The sequence below is a fragment of the Festucalex cinctus genome, chromosome 15 (assembly GCF_051991245.1).
Source record: "Festucalex cinctus isolate MCC-2025b chromosome 15, RoL_Fcin_1.0, whole genome shotgun sequence".
NCBI classification, from domain to species: Eukaryota; Metazoa; Chordata; class Actinopteri; order Syngnathiformes; family Syngnathidae; genus Festucalex; species Festucalex cinctus.
Window position 1 is genome coordinate 12,182,112 of NC_135425.1, and position 24,219 is coordinate 12,206,330.

Below are 24,219 nucleotides of genomic sequence, written 5' to 3' on the forward strand. Positions count from 1 at the left end.
ATCAGGATGAATAAACAAACAAACAAACAGAAACCAAGTTAAAATCAGATAAGACCTATTTAAAAGGTGTAGACACACTGAAGACTTTAGAATCTATTGACCCAAGACCAAGGTGAGTTGCCAAGACTAAGTCAAGAGTAACAGTTTAAGAAGCCGAGATCAAGTTAACACTGAGATCTGCGATCAAAACTTTATAGTAGGGCGGACAATTAATTTTGAGAAGCCAAGACCAAGACTCAGGACCAAGTCAAGACCTTGAACTTAAGACACTGAAACCAAAATTTTCAAGTGCCAAGACCAAGATGATACCAAGACTTTAAGCCACCAAAAGCAAAACCAAGGCTTTTGTTGGACCAAGATTTTGAGAAGTAGAGACCAAGTCTAACATTTTTAAGTGTTTTCAAGAGACCAGACCTATTGTAATTTGAATCCCAGCAGATGTTGTGATATAGCAGTCAATTGGTGCAGCGCAGTATCATTTAATTAGCATTCCTTCTCCATGAAGTAGTGGACTTGCCTCTGCAGGAGCCATCATAAAGAGCAAAAAGTGCTTGTGCCGCCCCGGCACAGATTCTCAGTATGCCATGCAGGGCTGCTGTGAATAATAAAATAGTCCAACTCTGCCCACAGAGGACAATAATAGTCTGTATGTGTGAGGTAAACGCTCTCTTTATGGCCCCTTTACAGCCACTTGATGTTGGGCTCCGCGTGACACTCACCTGCTGTCAGCAACGTTGACTGATGATTTATGATGGAGATAACTCATAACTGTGAGGAATGGCAAAAATCTCTGCCTTTAAGTTTTGAATGTTTAGTAATTTAGTAAAATGCAAGGTTTCAAGGGTCCAAAGCCAACATTTTTAAGTGCCATAACTTAGACATGAATGAAAACCTTTAAGGACTTTTTAAAATCAATAATTTTATGGAGTATAGATCAGATCACAATCATGACTAAGACTTAAGGAGCTGAGCCAAAGTCAAACACCAAGACATTTAATGGTTAATAAGTCAGGTCAAGGCTAAGACTTTAAAGAATCAGACCAAGTCATTTCCAAGACTTTTAAGACAAAGACATTTAAGGGACAGAGACAAAGTCGGCCAAGTCATTACCAGAACTTTAGGGACCATAGGAGAAAGGGGCAGAGTTCAAGTCTAGAGCAAGACTTTAACAACTGAGACCAGGACTTTGCAGCCCTGCACAATCCCAAGTAAACGTAATATATTTTTCTAAGAGGCGGAGACAAGGTTGGCCTAGTAATTACCAGGACTTTAGGGACTAGTACAAAGGGGCAGAGACCAAGAGTTTAAGGAACTGAGACAAAGTCATTTCCAGGACTTTAAGGCTCTGCACAATCCCAAGAAAAAGTCATTTAAGAGGCAGAGACAAAGTCAGCCAAGTCATTACCAGGACTTTTTAGGGACCGGGAAAAGGGGCAGAGACCAAATTTCGACCAAGACTCTATGGAACTGAGACAAAGTCATTACCAGAACTTAAGGGACTAGGAAAAGGGGCAAAGACAAACTGAGACCTGAACTGAACTGAGACCAAGTAATTTCCAGTACTTGAGGGCCCTGTACAATCCCAAGACAAAGACAACTACGGGGCAGAGACAAGGCCGAGGTTTAAGGGCCTCGACCAAATTATGACCAAGACTTTTAAGGGACTAGGACAAAGGGGCAGAGACCAAGACTTGGGCAAGATTTTAGGAGACAAGGCCCTCTCTCTGCATCGCAACAAGTTTCATTTGCATCACTTTGAAATTTTGCTTGCTTAACAGTACTGGAGATCTCCACATGGGTTCCAATTTTTAATGTATTTCAATCTATAATTTTGGGATATTGAAGACTGTTCTACAATCAGCAGTACTGTCAGTTTTCTTCTTATTACAGTGAATTAATATTAGCTAAAAACTTCTTGGTCTGATTATGGTTTCCTTAGTGTGCAATGTGCATATTAAAGTATGAGGCAGTAAAGCAAATATTATTACTGCATCGGACCCAATTTAGTGTGCAAATACACACTCTAACACAAACAAGCTTTGGGACTGGTCTTCAGGTAGCGTGCTGGTGTCAGGCCATAATTATGCTCTCTTCATTTAGAGAGCACGTGTCAGTGGGACCACCCGGCCTCCGTCTGAGTCAACTTGCCTGAACTGAACCATGTAACAGTTTTTGCAGCATGACTCAGCATGATTTTTTATTTTTATTTTTTATTATTATTTTTTTTTTAAAGCATGAAATGGAGTCAAAGTTACATGTTTTGCCTCCCGTCCGCAGCCTTGATTGCAGAGATTCTCAAACTTCATGGAATCAATCTAGACAACTGTGCGCAAGATTATTATTATTATTATTATTATTATTATTTATTTTATTTTTTTAGTTTTTTAATGACATAAGCAAACTGCAAATCAGTTTTCAGACCCCCAAGTTACAGCCGGCAGAACCATCTTTGAGAGCCACTGCTTTTAACTACCATTCTGGAAAATTCTTCCTCTCATCCGTCTTTTCTACTTACTTAAATTCTGAATTTAGATACCTACCGACGTAAGGAAGAAGCAATCGCCGTAACAAGAGGAAGAAGAAGATGTTCAAGTGAGGAAGTGCCTGGTGTCATCACATCATTTTGGGTGAGTCAACAAAAGTGAACACATGCAGATTCAATGATGTTTGTATGTGGGAAAAACACATACTGGGCAAACTGCAAAATACTTTGACACATATTTGCTGCTGGCCACTTGTTGCCGGGCAGCGTTAGTAGGGCTAAATCAGGGCCGCACCACTGGCCATTAAAATAAATAAATAATTCAATAAATCATTCACTTGATGATGATGATATTTTATAATGATAATTATAATAATGACATACTGTACATGGATTTTGCCATCTACTACTCTGTATTCATTATAAAAATATGCATTAATTTCGCAATGAAATTACTGCTCTGTAATTAATATAAATACATGTTAATTTTACTTTTTATTTTTACTTTTGCTACAGTATTCTGTACAAAAAAAATATATAGTCTCATAGCATAATTGTTCAAGTGTCTTAAGTTACGGTTAGGAGTGCAATTTAAACAAAAAAATACAATTGTGCTTGGTAAAATAGATTTTTCTTGTATTCCAAGTTACTGAAGGCAGAAATTTGAATTTCCAGCCACTACTGCCAGCTGTGGCCCAAAAAAGAAACTGCATTTTTCCTTCTTCACATACATAACGTGCACGACGTCACATCCACAGCGGGAAATTCAAACCCGTATCCTGTCTGAAAACTATTGGCTAGAGTCTTGCAGCAGTCCCCATTATGAACAGCTAAGGTGTTACTACTACTACTACTACTACTACTAACTAATTAATAAAGTTTCAGTCATATTGTAAAGATATTTTCGGGCATATTGTTACAATGTGTAGCTTTAAGCAATTATGCTATTAGGCCAGGGGTGTCAAACTCATATTAGCTCAGGGGCCGCATGGAGGAAAATATATTACTAAGTGGGCAGAATCGTTAAAATAATGGTATATAACTTAAAAACAATTGCCATCAATTATACGCAGATTTCTGAGATTTTTGGGCCAGCCCTAAATTACGGAGCTCAACTGTAATCTATTGTTTAAAATAATAACACGAATGCAAATGAAAGGCGGCAACTCTTTGCCTGTATGAGTTCCGGACGTGTTAAATCTACCTGTTTTGCATCTATATAGTTCCCAGAATGCATTGTGTGGCACAGTTACTGAAGTTATAAGGACGTTAATCCCTGTCATATGTATTTGTGTTACCAGTAATTGAATTTGTGTCGTATTTAACACGTTTATGTTGGTCGATGATGACAAAAAAAACAAAAAAAGACAACACTTTTTTTTTTTTTTAAACAAACCATAACTTTAAGTTGTGTGTAAAATAATGACTTCCACGGCGATTCCGTGTCCAAGTTACGCTACTCATCTGGGGACTGCTTGTGAAATTACAAATTTATATATTTTATTGTGTCTGGCTGATTAATTGGTCCGACATTACAATTTTATTTTTTTTTACTTTACAAAGTCATCTTGCGGGCCGGATTAAACCCCTTTGTGGGCCTGATCCGGCCCACGGGCCGTATGTTTGACACCCCTGTATTAGGCTATAAAATTTACTGACTACTCGTCTACTCCATATTCAGTATAACATACATATTGACTCAAATCAAAGATATTTTGTCAGTAGATGGTAAGTCATGAGAAAGATGAGCCATGCTAGTGGAGTTTCCATTTCCATGCGTGTTTTCAGTCGACGTCAGCTCCCGTTTGCTCCCTGTTGCGCAGCCCGCGTTGTGACAGCTGCGCCTCCTTTGTTGATTCCGGCGACAGGCCGAATGAATTTTCTCCCTGCTTCGCCGCGCCTGAGCCTTCGTGGTTTGGCCTCAAGTGACGTTCACGCGTGACAGGTCTTCTCTGTGACGAATGCTCTTAGAGATGTTGATGTTGTTATTTTGCGGCTTGGTCACAAGCAACCATAACCACAACCTGTTTTTTTTAATTTTTTTTATTTATAAACTGCTCTATGGGGTTTATGTCTGGAGATTGACTTGGCGAGTTGAAACCTTCTACTTGCTCACATAAGTAATTGTGGAGCTCAAACCAAATGTCTTTGAAGCATTTTTGTTATTTCAACTCATTGTGAGTTGGAAAAAAAAAAAAAAAAGAAGTGAGCCAATGCAATATTGTGCCTTCATCTGCTGAAAGCTTCATCTTTCGTTCCGCTGCTGTCAAACCCGAGAAGGGCCCCTCTTCCTCGTCTGGCTGCATCAGCGGCTCTGAGAGCTTTAGGTAGCCTGGATCGCATGACCAAAAATAAAAAAAATAAAAAAAAGCTAGCGACGAGCTAGCCTGCTACAGGTCGTGTTGTTAATTCAGGGGCGGTGGCAGGCGCAAACTCAGCTGGTCATGAGGGCTGCATCACAGCGCTCCGTACGTGGAGCGGTCACGCATGACCGCTCGCACGTTGGCAAGATACATTTTTAGAAAGGCTTTCACCGGCGCAGTCCATTCCATTCCACAGCATCTTTCCAAGGAGGTGTGATTGTTGTCATCTCCCCGTAATGGAGTCTATCTGCGCTGTCTAAAAGCCAGACTGCATGCACTCCAATTTGGTTACCTCCGCCAAACGCAAATGAGCCCCAGTCGGAAGATGGCAAATGGCTAATTTGCTAAGCTATTTATGTCTGTCATGTAATGGGGGTGGAGCAAGTTCAGGGATTTCTTTTTCTCAATTCTGGGCAATTTTGGAACAATTAGTACTAGTTTCGGCAATCGACAATGAGGTAAGTATGTCAATGGAGACTTCCAAAGGCTTCAGTTCTACAACTCTAATGCTGAGTTCACACCAAAACCGAAAAGGCGAACTGGAACTCTTTCTTTGCAAGCGTTTCACCGAGTAGTTTTTTTTTTTTTTTTTTTTTGGAATGATTGCCGCTCATTTGTGCTTTCGTGCACACCGGAGCGGAGGAGGCGTGTCCCTTGGTGAACAACGACCGTGGAGCACTTTAGCGAGTCAACGAAAAGGGAGCACCACCGAATACTTCCACTTCTTTCCTGGGGCTATACAGCCATGGGGCTATTTTTTTCCCTTGTTGAGGTACATGACAGCACTTTCGCTTTTTTAGTGGCAATCTAGCGGCCGGCAGTTGTGCTAAAAATAGCTTTGGCATGAATGATAAACACTGCTGCTACCTCAGTACAGATCAATAGCAAGTAAATAGACTTACCAGTACTTGTATTCTACTTCTTTGCTCACCATTCTGTGTTGTTGTGCTTGGGGTGACAATAGAGAGGACGCTGTGTGTGACATAGCCCGTACTCGAAGCCTATTGGCTACAGTGAGGCGAAATGCGAAAAAAAGTTACATTTTTTTAACTTTGGAGAATATTCAAGTGTGCAACTCCGCCCGATGCACGTTCGTTCCAGTGCGCGCGAAGCCCATTGACTACAACGTAAACGCGCCGCCGAAATGCCTTCCCCCGCTTTTGTTGTGAATGCAGCATAAGATACAATTTTTAACTTTTTGGGTCGACTCACTTTTGTTGCCGGCATTTGAACATTATTGGCGCTATAGTATGTTGACTTATTTTACTGTTATGAGGGGAACAATTTACACTTTCATTGAGGGATGTTCAATCAAAAAAAAAATTTTCCCCCCCAGATACTAGTACGACGATTCACTCTCACCGATACAAGTACAGATTCCTCTAGTAATTTTGATACATAAATGAAAGATGTATGGAAATATGAGTTTAAGCACTGTACGTTGGTGTAATAGAATGCTTGTTGAGACGTCTCAACTCCTCTCAGCTAATTAGTATGGCACTGATAGTAAACGTTCTTCATAGACGATAAAGAATATATGACTGTGTAATGTTATTTCTTTACTTGTTGTCCCATGAAAATATATAATCAAGCATTTATTAAAAATGGAGGTACTGTAGGTACCAAAAGCGAATCGTCCACTTACCTCGAGTCAACTTTTGTGGATCGCCGCGACCTGTATGACAGACGCTACACACACATTTGGATTGAGTTCATGTTGGACTTGCTTTTCTCACTTAAGATTTTGAGGTTGAAAGTCGGCTGTGTTTATTTGACTGAAGCGGCAGGTAACCTCGACTGACTCGACTCTTTCACGGAACTCAGATGGCGTTGAAAAAGCGAACATTTGACGGTTTCATTACACATTGCTGGACCATATGGAGTCACGATGCTAATCACGTCACTTCGGACTCGGAGAGAGCGAACACTTGTGAGAACGCCGTCACGCCGTCTTGATTTTCTCCTGGTAACCCTATCACCGTAGGCAGTAAATTTTTGCCTGAGATCAAGCAAAAAAAAAAAAAAAGGCGGGGGTTGGAGACAGAATCCTGAGGGGCTGCGCTGGAGTTAAATCCCTTAAATTGAACCTTCATTGGGGGGTTCAAAAGGACAAGCTGGGATGTGAGGAGGAAGGGGAAAGCTGTGGTTGTTCTGGTCAAGACAAGCCCCAAGGGTTCCTTCTCGGGGATCTGACTTCTGTCTGATTAAACACGTCTGGAATGGTACTCTCCATGTGTCTAGTGTGTGTGTCAAGTGCACTGCATGTGAAGTGGAGATCAGGCAGTCTGGAGGTGGAGGCAAGGCTGGGATACAGTATCAAAGTGTCTCGCTGGACTCCTGCGCCGCACTGTGACTGCCTTTGGTATGCGACTCCGTCTTTACCTCCCCAAAGTGAAAGGTACACTTTAAAAATACAGCAGCACCTCCGACACAATCTGTTGACGTCCCTTTTGTGTGGATTTCCAACATTTTTTCCCCATAGGAAGATCTGGTGCAGTCACCAAGCCTATCACCATGCTCCTTAATCAGCCCTCCACATTTTTTTAATGTTTTTAATAAAAAAAATTGTGATTAATATTGAGATATTTTTAAGTATACGTTTGAGGTGTTGGTTCCGGGTTGGTACATTATACAATATAGGGATAGACCGATTATCGGTCGGGCCGAATATTAGTGCCGATATTCAGCATTTTGACGAATATCGGTATCGGCGTTTTTGAAGAATCACAGCCGCTATATCATTTTAAAAACGTGTCAACTTCAGGAAAGTATTAACATTTCAGTTAACGTAAGAGCTGTTGCTGACCCTGGGAACGCTGCACCTTTTGTTTCTATTTGGAATTATATCTGAAATAAGTAAAATGGTAATACTGAAAGAAATTTTGGAAAAGTTTTTGTTGTAGAAAACAATAGGGAGCTATTTACTTGTTTAAGTTTTTGACTTTTGAAGACATGCTGAACTTTTTGTTAGTCAATAGACATCTTTGTTTAAAAATTCTAAGTTTTTTTTTTTTTTTTTTAACTCCAATTTTTTAAGAATCCTAAAAGTTGCTCGATAAACATGCTTAAAAATTCGGCAAATTTAAGAGCTGGAGTTTGTATTTTTTTTGTAAATTTTGATGCCAATAATTTCCTTTTTAGTGAAAATGAATATTGGCTCCAAATATTGGGTACTGGTGTCCTTGACTTCCAATAATCAGTATTGGCCCTGAAATAACCATATCGGTCTATCTCTAATATAATAGACGTACTATATCATATTCTTTACAATATAAAATACATAATAGTTTCACACAATTGCAGACAAAAAAAAAGCATTGAATTTATCTTCCGCTGCAACAGAAGGGCGATAAGGAGACAACAAACTGCACTCTCCACGTCTACGCTCGGGCTTTTTGACACCCCCTCACTCCTCTTGGGAGCCAAAGCCGCAACGGGCAACCCGACACCCATGATGTCAGCCCTTGGAAAGATCCCGGACTGCCGAACCTCGGTCAGTGCTCCCAAACGCGCTAACCTCCACAGCCCCAAATCAGCCATACAAAATAAAACCGCTGATTTGCTTTCACTCTCCAGCAGTCGTGCCAGATTAAATCCGCACCACAAGGATGAGACGGGCAATCCAGAGACAATTTGGGTAATTCCAAAACTGGATAGAAAAAATAAATAAATCAAGAAACACTTTTGTTCTGCAATATTATACATTAAATTAAATTAAATACCTCTAAATACAAAATAACTTTGAGATCAGATTTGTTTTTGGTGGTATGATTTTGTTTGTTATTGTAATTGTGGGAACATTTAGATTTAATTGTAAATAATTTGTTCACAATATTTTTGTTTTTACGTATTTAACCAAGGAATATCATTTTAATGTACTTTAGTTTAACAAGAAACGCTGTAGAAAGACTAACCGATATTAGCAAAGATGGCAAAATAAAACTTCAACAAGCACGGAACAGCAACACATAAAAACATCATACAAGAGAAGATAATTCAATATTCTGTATTTAAACACCAAAATGTCTTTTTGCTGCTAGCTTAATGCTAACATTAATGTAAAACTCAATTGACGGGTTAACAGAAATGAGCTTTATGTTATAGTAATTATGAAACAGATTGGGGGGCTGGGGAAGCTCCTTTATCACATGAATTTATGGACTAATAAATATATTACAATTTAAGGGTAGTGTTGAGCAACATTGATGCGAAGTGGGAGGTGTTTATTCATATGAAGTGAATAGGCGGCTAATTGGATGAACGATAATGGAAAATGTTCACAATGTGGGCAACTCATTATCTATATGTTTATTTTCAAATTCACTTGTCTTCATTAGGAACGAAGGTGAGTTGGCATCCCTCCCATCTTAATTAGCTGGGGGTACACCCCGGTTGGTCACCAGCCAATCGCAGGGCTATTTTTATAATCTATTAAAATGTAATATATATTATATTATCAGTGGCGCGCTGCCATTCTCGTTTTGTTCCATGAGATCACAGTGGTGGCAGATGCGGGACAAACAGGGAGCAACTGTTGACGCTGCGTCTTCTCCAGTTACAGACGCTGGCAGCGTTCGCCGCCCACACCCCCCCCTTGAGGGATGGGCACGGGGGCACGCCGCCGGCCCTTAATCGTGTTTGTTCTCCCCGGGGTGGGTGGGCACGCTTCTCCTCAGGGCCTCCGTCGCGGTCCGCCAGTATTCTTGGCACGAGAAGAGAGCGACGTGGCCCAAGGTGTCAAACGAGAGTGTGGCTGGTGACAAGACATAACACGCAACTGGTCGCTCTCTCCCAGGACCCGTGGCGCCATCGGGTACTGGGCAGTCATGCGTCCATCCATTTCCTATAGCGCTCGTTCTCATTGCGGTGGCAGGTGACCTGGAGCTTATCGCAGCTGACTTTTGGCGAGAAAAGTTTTTTAACACCACTTTTATTCAGTTTGTTCTGTTTACTTTGGGTGTAATTCCACTGTAGTATGCTAGATGGCGGCACACTATTTTATGACATTAAATGTGAAAGAAGAAGAATGGTTGCGTCAAAAATTACCCAAATTGGATCAAAAAGGGACCAACGCAACATATTGGGTTATTCATTTAACCCAAAGAGTTGGGTCAAATGAATAACCCACAAAACAGAGCAAATTTGTGGATTATTTTGTGCAAAACTAACGTTTTTGTGGGGGTTGTTTATAACAAAAGCAACCCAATTTTGGGTGTTGTTTTGTGGGATATTTTTGTGTTTAATGAATAACTCAAAAAGTTCGATTAGTCACTTATTGACAAAATTTGGGTTATTTTTCACCTAATTGTTTAGAGTGTGAAAACGGGAAATATTTATTGAATTTTTGCTCAAGGTTATAGACTGACAAATACTCTTCAATCCTGATTTTTAGGCCTACAGAAAGCAAAGGCTGTAGCTTAATTGTACAATGTACATCTTTTGAGCATGATTACTATTTATTGTGAGATGATAAGTTTGTTTGGAGAAAATGAAAATTAGTTTACTGTAAAAGCAGAGCGATCAGAACACCATCAAACTGCAATATTTTTATCCATCGCTGTTACTCTTTCTAATTATTTTTAAATATATATTATTTAAAGTGTTTAAAAAGACCATACAAAATATGAAGTGACGTGAATGTGGTAAAGTATTTTTAAGTATTTTTTTGTTGTTGTTGTTAGTAGTGAAGTTGTATCACTACTAGTAGTCGATGCTAATTCCATTAGCATGCCAATGGGATTTACGTTGACTTGAGCATTAGTGCTACTTGGAAACACATTAACTCATTCACTGCCAGTCATTATAGAAATTTTTTTAATTTCCAATACTCACGTGATATTACATTCAATAATTATATATAAACCGAATCTACCAAATAACAGAATAGACTCCCTACTTTTTGCCCCGTCCCGTTCTTTTATAATTGACAGTAGAAAAAAGTAGGTTTGCCAAAATACAGCCATTTCTCCCATGGACTCTGAAACTGTGTTTATTTTGTATAAAATGGGGCAATGATGTCATCTACTGGCGGTTGGGCATCAGTAAAGTCGTTTCCAAGTTTTTTTTTTTTTTTTCTTCCCCTTTCTCATTAAAATGTTTTATGATTGTTATAAGCTATTGAAATCACAATTACATTTTGATGAGCACAGCACTCACATTCACACCTATGGACAATTTTCTATGCTTAACCTAATATAACTTTGGTGTTTGTTGGCAGCCAATCACAATTAAGCATCTTGTTTTTGTCTAATGTTAGCTTAGAAGTGCTGTCTCGGATAAGTGCTATAGCGTTTTGGCTAAAATGCTAAATAATATATCAGGTAATACACTGTGATCTGACAGGGGTAGTAAATCATATGCTATAAAAGATGTCTTGTAATATCAGAGCATGCGAGTGCTTCTTCAGGTTTTGGATCCGATGAACCCATTAAGACAACTTTGCTGTTTTAGACTTCGGATTTAAGTTGACGGCTCGCTGCGGCAGCTTTCCGCCCTCCGACCGTGCCGGCACTCCCTCTCGCTTCCCGTTAAGTGAAGGAGTGATGTTTCAGAGATGGATAGCATTTCCAGCACTTATCGACTGGTCGGCAGCGGCCCGGCATGACACCACGTCGGGATACATTAGCCGTGGGAGGGTGCGCGCGCGTGTGTGTGTGTGGGGGGGGGGGGGGGGGGGGTAACTTGACTATCTTCCCGAAGAATAGAGTGGCTTCCCAAGTGCGGAGGGCAAGATGTTAAAACACGCGGCCACCCCGAAGCGAAGCATCGATCCCGGGGCCTCGTTGCTCAGCTTGCTGCTTCCTGTGTTTTCATTGCAGAGGGGCAAAACAACGCACGGCCAATTGCTGCGTATCTAATGCCGCCCTGTCTCCTGGGGGAGACTGGTTCGCTGTGATGTCGACGTGCCGTATGGTGGAATACAGTCACACTTCGTTTGTCTGCGTCACAATTGGAATTCTGGACACTTGAATTGTCCAGGAAGAGTTGTAATAGTGATTTCAAGAGTCAAAGTCTGCATGTTTTTTTATGGAAGTAACAAATCATTGCTGTCGGGCAGAAACGTCAAATGACGAAATATTAGGGCTGGGAATCTTTGACTGTCTCACGATTCGATTACGATTTTTGGGTCTACGATTCGATTCAGAATCGATTTTCAATTCTCGATTCAAATGATTTTCGATTCAAAATTATTTGATTGACAAATGATTTCTGCTTCAATTTATAGATATGTACAACATTGTCATGATCTACTCCAGTCTGCTTTGCAAGACAAAATGACAAATGGAGGCATTAAAATGTCTTTTTTTTTTTGTTTTTGTTTTTTTGTTTAAACATTTTTTAATTTTGTATTCCACAAAAATAGCATGTGCGCTACAACTGCCTTTTCCCCTTCTTCTTCCTTTCTAATTTAAATACAATTGATTTTTTGATATTAATATTGATTCGATTAATAAATGAGAATCTCGATTCTTTTATGAATCGATTTTTTTTTTTTTTGGCACACCCCTACCAAATATGGTCAGTTACATATTTTTTTTTTTTCACAAATTGACACTATCAGCTTCTTGTAATAGCTTGAAAAAAAATCTATTATCAATTGGATACTTGAACTGTCTGAGAATTGTTGTGAAGCTCCGCCTCTTCCTCACTCTGTGAGGGCTGTGCAGCATCATGTCGCCTCAAGATTCAGAACTGTGGATGTTTGTTGTTTGTTTTAAGAGAGTAACGTAAAAATAGTCATCTTGGATACATTTAAATAAGGCTTTATTGTTAAAAATAGATAGCTGTGATTCTGAAACTCATCGATTTGATTTATTTCTTCTCTTGGGAAGATGATGTAACCACCGTCAGTTGCTTTTGTGAAGTACTCAAAGCTTTTGGTCTGGTCAGACTGGTGAGCGCAGTCTTGGATTGGCACAGCTGGTGATTGCGACTTTAGGGGCTCCTTAATGTATTTAAATTATTTTAGCAAGATAGGTTAGTGCTTGAACACAACAGACTGACTGACAACAGGAGGAAACTTTGAGCAGAAGCAGGCCCAGGGCGGGGGTCACAGACCTGGAAGGCAATACGAATTGGATTGCTGTGAGTACTAAAAAGCAAAAAAAAAAAAAAGTTGCTTCTGCCTGCTGAGGCTCAATTCACACGCTGTCAAAAGTATGTCTTTGAATCAAGTCAATTTAATGCGATTGACAAAAGAGCGAAGCGCAGACAACGCTCGCGTTCCCATCAGCCTCCTGGAGCGGATAGTTTCACACTCTCATCCACCTGAAATACTCCAGTCTCATCTGCTCCTATTTAACCTGAAGAGACATGGAGAGCCCCTCCACTGGAAAAGACATTCAGTGCCCCCCACTCCGAAACCTCCTGCTCCCCCACCCCAAAATCAATAATGGTACAGTCTCATGTTATCCTACTTGAACCAGGAGGTAGATTGCTTAATGCTTACCAAGAAACTGGTTCATGTTTGTGTTTTTCACTTTTCTTTCTAGTTGGACTTTTGATTTTAGACACATTGCCCCACCCAAGAATGGAAATGCCCCCCCCTAGCTGGCCCAGAATCAAGAATGGTACAGTCCGGTCGGTCACCTACCGTCATCCTTCTTCAACCATGCTAACGAGCAATGAACAAACAAACAAGGCACCAAATTGTTATTTGTTTTTTTCTTTTAGTAATTCAGTTATTCACTTTTACCCCATACCAGGATTGACAATCGGTCATCTTACGACGTCATCCTCCGTGAACCAGGAAGTGGCTTGCTCACAAATAATGGACAAACAATGCAACATTTTCCCCACCCTCAAAATAAAAACATCATGACGGTTTTACGTCATGATGTGTAAAACCAGGAAGTAGCATTCTTTGTGATTTAGTTTCACTTGCATGAAAAGTTGAGCCTCACTGGAGTTTGGATCTCCTTCCTTAATGCAAACATTAAACTTACTATTTTATGTCTGCGATCAAATAAAAGCCTAAAATAGCATTTTATGTCTACTGACAGATAATCACTGCCTATTAACGTAGGTTAGTGTGGATATTTTACTGCCTTATTTAATGAAAGTGTGGGAAAGAACATTTCATAGCCCAAAAAAAAAAAAAATCAGTACGGTGTCATTTCCCTTAAGTAAGCTGTAAATTGAAGTGTGTTTCACGGTGCATGTATTGCATTGTGGAACACACACTCATTCACACGGAAACCGCCGTTACGAACAGCAGATGGAAAAAACATCCACTTTTACAAAAGGTCACTGTTTTGTTGCTGTGCTCCAGCTTGGAAGAACTTTAAAGATGCGGACAGCTGTTGGATTTGCACGTTTTGCAAGCTGCTGTGCGCACACACAAAATGAAGACATCCATTTTGTTTCACATTTTAAAATAGTTAACAGTTGTGGTAATAAGTTCGTTAAAATATCCTAAGGATCTATAATACAGCACTGTTACTCTGTACTTTTATGCCTAGCCGAGCCAGTACTAAGACATACTTGCCACATATGCCAGTTAATTACCAATTAATTCTCCTTTTGATCATATCAAATCTGTGGTGATGTTGACAGGCAGGTGTGGGCCTGTCTCAGACAAATGTTGTGAACTAATCACGCTGTTTGCCGCGTCGCTATAATACACTTCACAACCGCTGACACAAAGGAGCTTTATGCACGGCAGGGAAGGATGGGAGGTGTTATGCACATGGAAAATATCCCCTCCTCCTTTACTACGTTCACTCCAACAACGTGTAATTGAAGGGAAGTGACACTTTCTTCAGGAGCGATGGAAGATTGTTTCCCTTGCGCCTTATGATGCATTTAGAGCAGGGGTGGACCAACTAAAGAGCTCAAGAGCCATATTTATATGTGTATGTGTCTGTCACCCACTGTGCTCATTGCGTTGTCATTATTGCTGACAGTTATTGACACAAAACTACTATTCCCTCATTAAACCTTTCGGCGCAACGCACCAATTAATGTTTGTTAAGGGTTGCCTGATTATGGTAAATATGCCGCAATTCTCCCCCTTAATGACGGACCTTCTTCCTGCTCTGGAAGCAGGCAGGAAGCGAAACGCTCTGCTCCATTTGCTTGCTTCTAATTTAATTACTTTTTTAAAATGTGTTTTTAATAAGAAAACTGTCACTCTGAAATATACAAATAATCAGTAATGACATACATACATAAAATCTTGATTTATTATTATTTTTTGCTTCAACTCATTGTGCAGGGTATTGTGCTGCTCCTTCTGCTGTGCGTCTCTTGGCCACCTGGAGGCAGCAAAAAACTTTTTTTTTTTTTTTTTTTTTTTTTTTTAAAACACCCTAAGATGCCACTAGATGGCACAAGTACTAAATGTAAGACATTTATTTGTTTAGGGTAATGTGAAATTTATATATTAAACTATTAAGTATCTGTTGTTCATCAGAAGCTAATGCTAATCTAGGCTTTGCTAATTTGGGCGTTAGGGTGTCTATCCCCTGGGGGTTGTGGCATGTTTCTGCATGATAGTGTCACTTGAAATTGGATCTGGATCTTCCCACAGTCTAGTCAGTTGGGTCAAACGATGACTGGCTTGCTCACGTTTTGGGAAATTGTCAGAAAACAAAATATTTATAGTCCAGTGGTGAGTGACAATTTGTATTCAAGCTATTTGTCCATATTCTTGCCCCTTCTCTGTTGTTTAGCACCTGCTGCAAAGAGTAGGTGTGTGTTTTTGTGTCAGACGAGCTGAGGTCTAATGAGAGCAGGCAGGTGTGAGGGTCACGGCCAGTTTGCGGTTCGACCCCCGCCATCCACTCGGTCTGACCGGCGGAGGAAGTGGCTAATTAGCGCCGCTAGCTGACGCGGACCCTCTGGAACCCGCGGTCACCTTCCATGTTCAAAGTCTGACTTTTTATTGCTGTCGTTTGCCAGGCTGCAGCATCTCGTTTTCCCTTCGGACTCAAAATATTCATGCATCCATTCTGGCTTGTATACAAACATGAATCCATGTTATATAAATGAATATAATCCGTATATTATTCAACATAAAGCACACTAACCTGAATAACATTTGATGCCTTCCGTTAGGTAAAATAGTGCTTTTTTGTAAAATGTAACCTATAAAAACTTAACAAACGAAATTAGCTTATTCTGAAAACCGTCGGGCATTTGTGTGTTGTTGTGCCTGTAATGGGGCGTGGTCTGTAACTTTGTAGTGCCTTTTTTTTCCAAGTGTTTTCGTTTGACTGCTTGTTCTGTTCAATTAACGGTGAGAAGACCATCAGTGAGTGTAGTTATCGTTTTTCTTTACTCGACTAGAAACTTCAGCAGAAAAAAAAATCCAAGTGATGACTCATATATCGAATAAATTGTAAATTGGGGACCTCTGAAGTCAAAGTAGTGTATGATTGCAATTTTAATCTCATAAGATTACGACTCTTTTCGTACAAAATTATGTTTTTGTAAGGTTACGACTTTTTCCTCGTAAAATTTGAACATTATTCTCATAAGATGACAACATGTGCAATACATCCACAGTTTATCTTGACCTCTGTCGGAGCCTTTGGCGGGCAGACAGCTGCGTTGCCGCGGTAATAAACATCTCTGGATGACATCACTTTAAACGCCGCAAATCCTCCCGATTTCACGGAAGCTCCGAACGTCGGCCGTCCGACACGCATTCCAACGTCACCATTGGGCCTCTTTTGTTTCACGGGATCACCCGAATCGCTCCCAGTGGTCCGCGTGCACTGCGTGATGACGATGAAAGGCTTTTTTTGCTCTGAAAATGAAATATGAAGATTGTCACGTTGCGCTATGGTAATGCTGCAAGCATTAGCGCAAGATCTCTGTTTTCATAAGAAAATATTTGTCTCACAAATGGAGATGGAGTTTTGCGACTGTACAGAAGGAGTCACATTCATGTCAACTTTAGAGCAACAATTTTGAATTTTCAGCTTTGTAATCATATGATTGGCCTAAAGCTTTATGGAATGGCTCACACTGATAGATGTCACCTAGTTTATTTACTGGATCAGCTCTTGTTGAGTCGAGCCATTTTGTTGCAGCTTTTTAAGATCTTTTTGGCTGACTTCATTATTTTCAGACAAGTTTTATTCTGGTAATTTCTTGATTGAACAGGTAGCTCGATAGTTGTAGCTAGCTAGGTGGTACTTTTTATTTGTGATCACCTTCCCAGGTCTGTCTGTCTGTCTGTGCTAGCGAACTAGCTATACAGCTAGCTGGCGGGCTACCTACCTCTCTATAGTAGCATGCTAGCTAGCTAGCTACAGTAGCTATAATCTCTCTATTTATGATAGCGAGCTAGCTATGCAGCTAGCTAGCAGGCTACCTAATTTACCTATGTATAATTAGCAGGCTGGCTAGCTAGCTAGCTTCATTATCTGTCTGTCTGTCTATCTGTCTGTCTAATCTATAGCAAGACAATGCAATCCCAAGTCTACCTATTAAAAAAAATTGTGGTGTGGGTGTGTTATTGGCATAAATGTCAAATTCATCCAAAAAATCTCATTCAAAAAGCTGTCCTGCTCCAATTAACATAACAGGGCAAAGGAAGTTTTCATTGGCACCAAGCAATCTTCTGTGGCGGACTGACCCCTCCAACTCCGAAACCCACACCTAGTGGCGCCAGCGTTGCCAAGTGGGAAATATAGAATTATCGTACCATAGACTCAAAATTATCGTATTTTGATGGAAATTATCGTACACCCGCCATAACCAAAATAATAAACCCATTGATCCGTGACAGTCAAATATAGTCGTAAGGCTTCGTTGCATTAGTAGAGGATAGCCAAACATCACTGATTTGTATTCATTACCGGATAGCTGGTAGGCCACGACTTTTGAAGCCGCGAGGCCGCCGTATTACTACCCCCAAGAAACGTTTCTCAGCATACGATCCTATTATACATTTACACTGTTGAAATTGGAGAACATTTGAGACAATACTCAGTAGAAACAGCATTATTTAAATGTATAAATAAAAGCGGACTTCAGACATTTTACATGTATAAATTATATGCTTAATGATGTTTACAGGAGGAAACGTATATTTTTTATTAAAGAATTATACCTGCAATTCAACAAAAGATGCATCTGCCAAGATTGAGGTTAAGGAACTGAGCAATAGCAACACATACCTTCCACTAGTTTAAAAAAAAAAAAATTGTGACAAGGTCTTACTGTCTGAGCCCGCAACAGGTTTGGAGGTTTTCCCACTCTTTTCTGCAAGTTTGTGGGCGATGCTGCTTATTTCTCTTTCTTGCCACTCATCCCTCCTCCCTATCCTCTTCAATGGCATTAATTTTGCTTCTGTTTATCGCTCCCTCTCCTTCTCTGTCTTCTGCTTTTATTCACGTTTTGGTGGGTTGAATCTTGCTCTACTTTCTGTTTGGGAGCGTCTACTGGGGCGGGCACTTGCCATTCAGCCAATCAATGCATGAACGTCACTCGTTTCTCACGCTCAACAAAGCGCGATTGCTGGTATTATATGTCATATGAGAACAGGTACCTTCAGGGTTTGCAAAAAAAGTTTCAGTTTCACCAGCAATAATATGAAATGGTCAAATTATCGTACATTTGCCATTTTTTTTATGATTATTGATCGTACATCGTACAGAGGGTCAAATTATCGTACAAATGCGATAATTATCGTACACCTGGCAACACTGAGTGGCGCTCAATCCCGCCCTGTCGCAGCTCTCAAGGGGCTCCACGCTGTGTGCTGAAGCGCAAAAGACCATGCGACCCATTCTCTACGACGTGCCCCCCTCCCCGCCATTTCCCGAGGCTGCACAAGCACAAATGGAGCGGCGGGGTGGGGGTGACAATTCCGGAAGCTCCAGGGTCTGCGGAGGTGCATGTCCTCACACTCAGAGTGGAGCAGGAGGCAGGGTGCTGAGGCCATTTGGCTCCTGCTGCTTTTAACACCACTCTCAACTCTGTTCACTTTCTTCCACTTATTTGGAAGAGAATGCCGTTTACAAGAACACCTTAATTAAATTAATATAAACTGATATTAGTATGTTATTGTTGTAAAATGTCAACGTTTTTCAAGAAAAAAAAAGCCAAGAATTCATCTGTTTATATCAGGAAGAGAATGCATCCCTCAAGAATACTTTGTGACATGTTTGTGATTTTTGACTCTGATGTAATCTGGCTAATAGCCGTCCTAATCCTTTTACAACATACATATTGACGTGAGGAATGTGCCCCCATTGTTAACGTGTGCGTCTGTGTAGCGGATTAGCAACGAGTTGCGAAGTGGCAGCGGCCGTGCCTGGAGGTGTGAGCTCTAATCGCCTCCTCATCACCTGACGCCACGCCGCGGCTTCGGCCCCTTTCACACACATAAACGTAAACGCACGCGGTTCTTTAGCATTTGCGTTGTAATGTAAACCTCCCTCGTTAATTCCAATTAGTGACATTTTTACTCTATTTTGTATTTGTCGAAAGCTGTAGTTGAGTAGAATTCACAAAAAAGTAGTGGAAATATTAGCATAATTCTTGTAATATTAAAAAGTACTTAAAAAGAATACCAAATCTTGTGATTCGTGAATGTAATTTTGACTTTTTTTCTGATTTTAAAAAAAGGACTTTTAATCTTAATTGTATGTAAAATTATGAATTATCCTTTTACTTTTTACTTTATTTTATTTAGATGGCTTTAGTCTCGGACGATCACATTTATAAAAGACCATTTTGTGTCAAGGTTTGTTTTTATTCTTGTAAGATTGCAACCACATTTTGTAAAACTTTCTCAAAATTTTGACTCAACGTCGATTACAACTTTTTCTCAATATTCTCATAAAAATATGACTTACCGTACAATATGACTTTATTCTACTATAGATTAATTCTCTTAAAATCAATAAATTAGTCTTGTAAAATCAGAAAAAAAAAAATTCTTGGAAATTCACATTTTTACCTTGAAAGATTGTCTTTCTAAAAAACGACTTTAGCAGGAGTATATATGACTTTTCTCACAAAATACGTTAATCTCGTGCTCTCACTATCAATTTACTTTTTAGAATTGTTTATCCTCTTGATAATGCAATCAAATTATGGAATGGATTTGTATTTATGGCTTCTATTGTATCTATGATACTTCAATCGCTCCCCCTTCCCCCATTGCCTCCCTCTTGGCGGTTTGTTGTGGGGTCCACATGCACTCAGCTGTTGCCTCAGTGGCAGAAAGAGCCGGACACCCAGAGAGAAGTAACACCCCCCGCCTCACAATATCCCCTCCGCCTCCCCACCCCCTTTGCCTTTCTCTCCCAGGCTGTCAGTGTCGGAGTGGCGAAAGAGGTGGCCGACCGGGAAGGACTGTGGCGGTCTTCAGGACGACTACTTGGTAATCGCTGCGGGAGGCTTTGAAAAGTGGTGGCGGCGGTGGTGGCGTGATGCTGGCCTGGCACGCTCTGCTCCTGCTGGCACTGCTGAGCCCAAGATCGGAAGGTGAGTGCCAATCACCTTAATGAACTTTATAATTGACTATTTTGTAATCAATTAAGGATTCAGAGCCATTTAACTTAAATTTTAGCCTCTCAATAGTAAATATTTTTACAAAAAATACCTTTTTCATGGAAGGTTTATTGTAGGTTTCAATTTTCAAAAAAATGTTCAATGCTGTCATGTTATAATATATGCGCGGTCGGTGACTAAACGGATGGCGAATATACTTTGTATATGTCTACTGCAGTGAATGAGCAGGAAAATATGATTAGAAATAAGATAACAGCGCTAGTCATCAAGGTAAGGTCGACAAACATAAATGTGTGCCAACTATGCTAACGGGTAGCTAACATCAGAAATTTGAATTTGAAACTTACCTTCATTTTTATGAAAATAATAACGGCATGTAAATCTCAACGTAGTTGTCCTTCCTGGCAGCTGCTTTAATTATATGAATTGTGAAATAATTATACACCTCCAAATATAGCAAAAAAAATTGCTAATCATCTTGCTGTTGTCATGGATACTACATGATACTCCATGTGTGGAACCCCAAACATACAAGTATCAGTATAAAGCTTGCGTTTACCTATTGATAATTTCATGCACATTTTAATAATTGTACGTCATTATGAGCTAAAATTAGTCTGACAATCCGCAGGACTTTCCGTAAACAATCCCCAGAAACACTAGCATTAAAGGATCCCAAAATACTGGCCTCTGATTGGTTTATTGCCGTTTGTTCAAGTAGCATTGTGTGTAATTATCGCAGTTATTATGATTACTGGATATATGTCAGTGCCCTTGTAGCAGCCCGGCTCACCGCTGTCCCAACGTGCCACGGCCATGTCGGTAGGGGCAACTTTCCTATCAACGGCAATACATGCCCATTGAAGAAGGGTTGAAAATTGTCAACCAATTTTCATGAGGTTTACTTTTTTGGCAACACCAAAACATGTGCTATCGATATATACCACTCAAAAATGCAAATATTTTAATCTATGAAAATTGACTTAAATTTATGATCCCGCCGCACCCTCCTGTTTGAATCGTTTGAAGATGGACAGCCAGTTGTCTCTCTACGATGAATGCCAACAGTGTCCTGCTGGCCTGTAAGGTTTTGACAGGCGGTAGGGTCCGTGACCCCCCCCCCCCAACCATCTCAAGCCCCCCTCGAGTTCCTCAAGTGGGGCACCTCGGCATTTGTTCCCTTTCTTGTCGGGAAAATGATGGACAGGCGACAAGATTAGCATTCAAAACACTTGACCGCCACATTAGGCACGACTCACGCATTCCCGTGGGAATTTAGTAGGAAATCGCTGTAGATTTGTCTTTTTTTGAATTTTGTACTCGGTGCTTTTTTTTTTTTTTTTTTTTTTTTTTGCATGGAAATAAATTTGGTTTGTTTTTACTAGTTGCATGGTTAAGGTTACTATACCATTTAAGTACGCAGACATTGTAGTGGAATAGTGCTAAACATATAGACCAGCTGTAAAGTCCAGTAGTGAGCTGGCAGTAATTTTCACAGTTACTGATGAAATACCTTGAGTGCTGCTACCTCACAACAGAGTCTCTTATCAGTGCGCTTTAGTCTTTCTTAAGAGATTTGTATGCAAACATTTGTAGTTTCATTATCTGCTGCATTTTCATGCTGACTGAGTGATTTGGATGAGCACACCAAAAGCACAAAATTGGATGAAAACACAACAATCAGTTGCCTTAATTCTTCCTTGACTTCTTTGTGATTTGATATATTGACAGTCTCTCCAATGAGTTAAACATGTGCGGGATTGGTCGTAAATCTGAGCGGCGTGGTCTCACCAGCCACCTGTTTTTATAGGCTGGCTGCTGAGAAACACACACGAGAGATACTTGTGTGTTTGATATTAGTGTAGTTTGTGTAGTTTTAGTTTGGCAGAAGACTGAAATGTTTGTTAGAAGAAGCAGCACCGGTGAGACTGGCTTAGCAACAATTTGGCGGGAATTTGTAAATGTTGCCTCTGCTCAGTCCATGTTGAAGTGTCTCTAAACTGCTTAGATTGAACATGATTTAAGTCAGCTTTGACCACGCCCGCAGTGGTGCCCTCCCGGTTGAGATTCAGCTGGTCCGCGCTTGTCTGCGAAATTACCAACAAGAGGTCTAACCCGCCCCTGCGCACAGTTATACAGTGCTGAATTCATAAAAACAGAGCACTGGAAGTCATGTAAGTGTATATTTACTGTAAAATCACATTAAAAAATACTATAAACTAGAGTTTTTTGTGAATGATTGGTAATTTGTGCAACAGGCAGATAAGTTCATCCACTGAGTCAGACTCATGGAGGTCAAGACATACCCCGCTGGCCATCATTGGCTGCAGGTGATCACGTTACATTGCTTGCTAGTCGACCTCTGATTGTTGTGATGGTACATCATGTGATAATCCCTTCATGCTATGTCGAGCAAAGATAGAAAGTGGCCAGACAAATATGTGCAATATGAATATACACATGTATAATGGAACGTACGGTGTTCCACAGGGTTCAATTGTGGGGCCTCCGCTCTTTTCATTTTATCGGCTGCCCCTTGGTTCCATCTTAAATTAATCTCAAACTAGTCAATTCTAGTTCAGGTGAGGTTCAGTACCTCCAATAAAATTAAGATTAGTGAATGTCCAAAACCAGCGTCTCGGATTGTAGCCTGTCTGTGTTTGTGTGTTGTCTTTGTGGATATAACACCGCTCTGCAAAACTGGCACCCACGCGCCACATTTCTCTGCCAGCCAGTGCAAATCTAACAGGACTTTTGGTCCAAGGGTGCGCGGGGTCGGAGCGTCGCCAAGTCCGGAATCATCTTGTCAAATGGTGACAGACACTTCTGCACCATCTTCCTCCTCAAGGCTGCACGGTCACGGCTGGTAAACACGAGGCAGGTTGCCGGAACAGTGGAAACAGATGACCCGGAGGGGGGCGGCAAGATGGATTGGAATGCGCTCTTCCGACACGTTCACACGTCGCGTACGTCCGATCTTTGAAGCCCGTCGAGGGTTAAGCGGCGTGAGGCTGAGGATAAACGACCCCCATGTCAGGTTGCTCGCCAGCTCCTCGGAGCGCACCCCTGAGACACATGCAAGATGTCTCCTTTGAGCAGGAGATTTACGACGGCCACCTGGAGGAACTTATCTCGCTCGTCATCCTTCGTGCTTCTGAAGGCGCGTGATTGAACGGTCGTCAGGGTAGGAAATTGGCACTCAGGCAAACGAGCAGGAACATTTTTTTCAAAGCTATCAATCAATCAATCAGTCAAGCTTTTCGTACAGCAAACACTATGCCTACTGTCCGATTCAATATAATCTCAACAATGTGATACGATTGAGGGACGATTGATATGATTGATTTGATTTTAAGGTTGAACGAACAATTCAAGTCAGTTCTTGATTCAATTTGGTACGACGATATGAACATGAGATGAATCTTTCCAATAAGAGACTATTTTGTTTGTATATCTATATTTTAGAGTGGAACGATTTGGTTCGATTTGACGCACTCATAACTTTTAAATCAAAACGTTACTGTGCGGTTTTCAGTGTTTGTTTACAATTCACGATGCTCTGTACGCGTTTAATGACGTTGAGGGCGAGACCACCCAAAATTGAAAACTGAGAAGCCCTTTAGTGAACTTTATGCTGTCTAAGCAAAGAGGACTAAACTTATGTAAATTCATATGGCGAGTTCATCTATATCAGGGGTGTCAAACATAAGGCCCGGGGGCCGGATCAGCCCCGCAATGGGGTTTAATCCGGCCCGCGAGATGGTTTTGTAAAGTTAAAAAAAAAAAAAAAAAAAAAGACTGTCGGCCCAATTAATCAGCCGGCCACAATCAAAGCTTATAAATTCATAATTACACAAGTAAGTCTCAGTTGAGCAATGCATCTTGTACATGGAATTGTTC

The 24,219-nt window shown here is 40.6% G+C and overlaps 1 protein-coding gene across 1 annotated transcript in view; it reads left to right on the forward strand.

The window, feature by feature from the left end:
* The window catches only part of bmpr1bb (bone morphogenetic protein receptor, type IBb), a 69,068-nt gene that overhangs the window by 2,639 nt on the left and 42,210 nt on the right, over window positions 1-24,219 (forward strand). Inside the window, exons 2-3 of the mRNA XM_077496820.1 lie at window positions 2,533-2,627; window positions 20,116-20,292. Of these exons, the coding sequence (XP_077352946.1) occupies window positions 20,238-20,292 (55 nt within the window). The 5' untranslated portion in view covers window positions 2,533-2,627; window positions 20,116-20,237. The remainder of the gene's footprint in view (window positions 1-2,532; window positions 2,628-20,115; window positions 20,293-24,219) is intronic.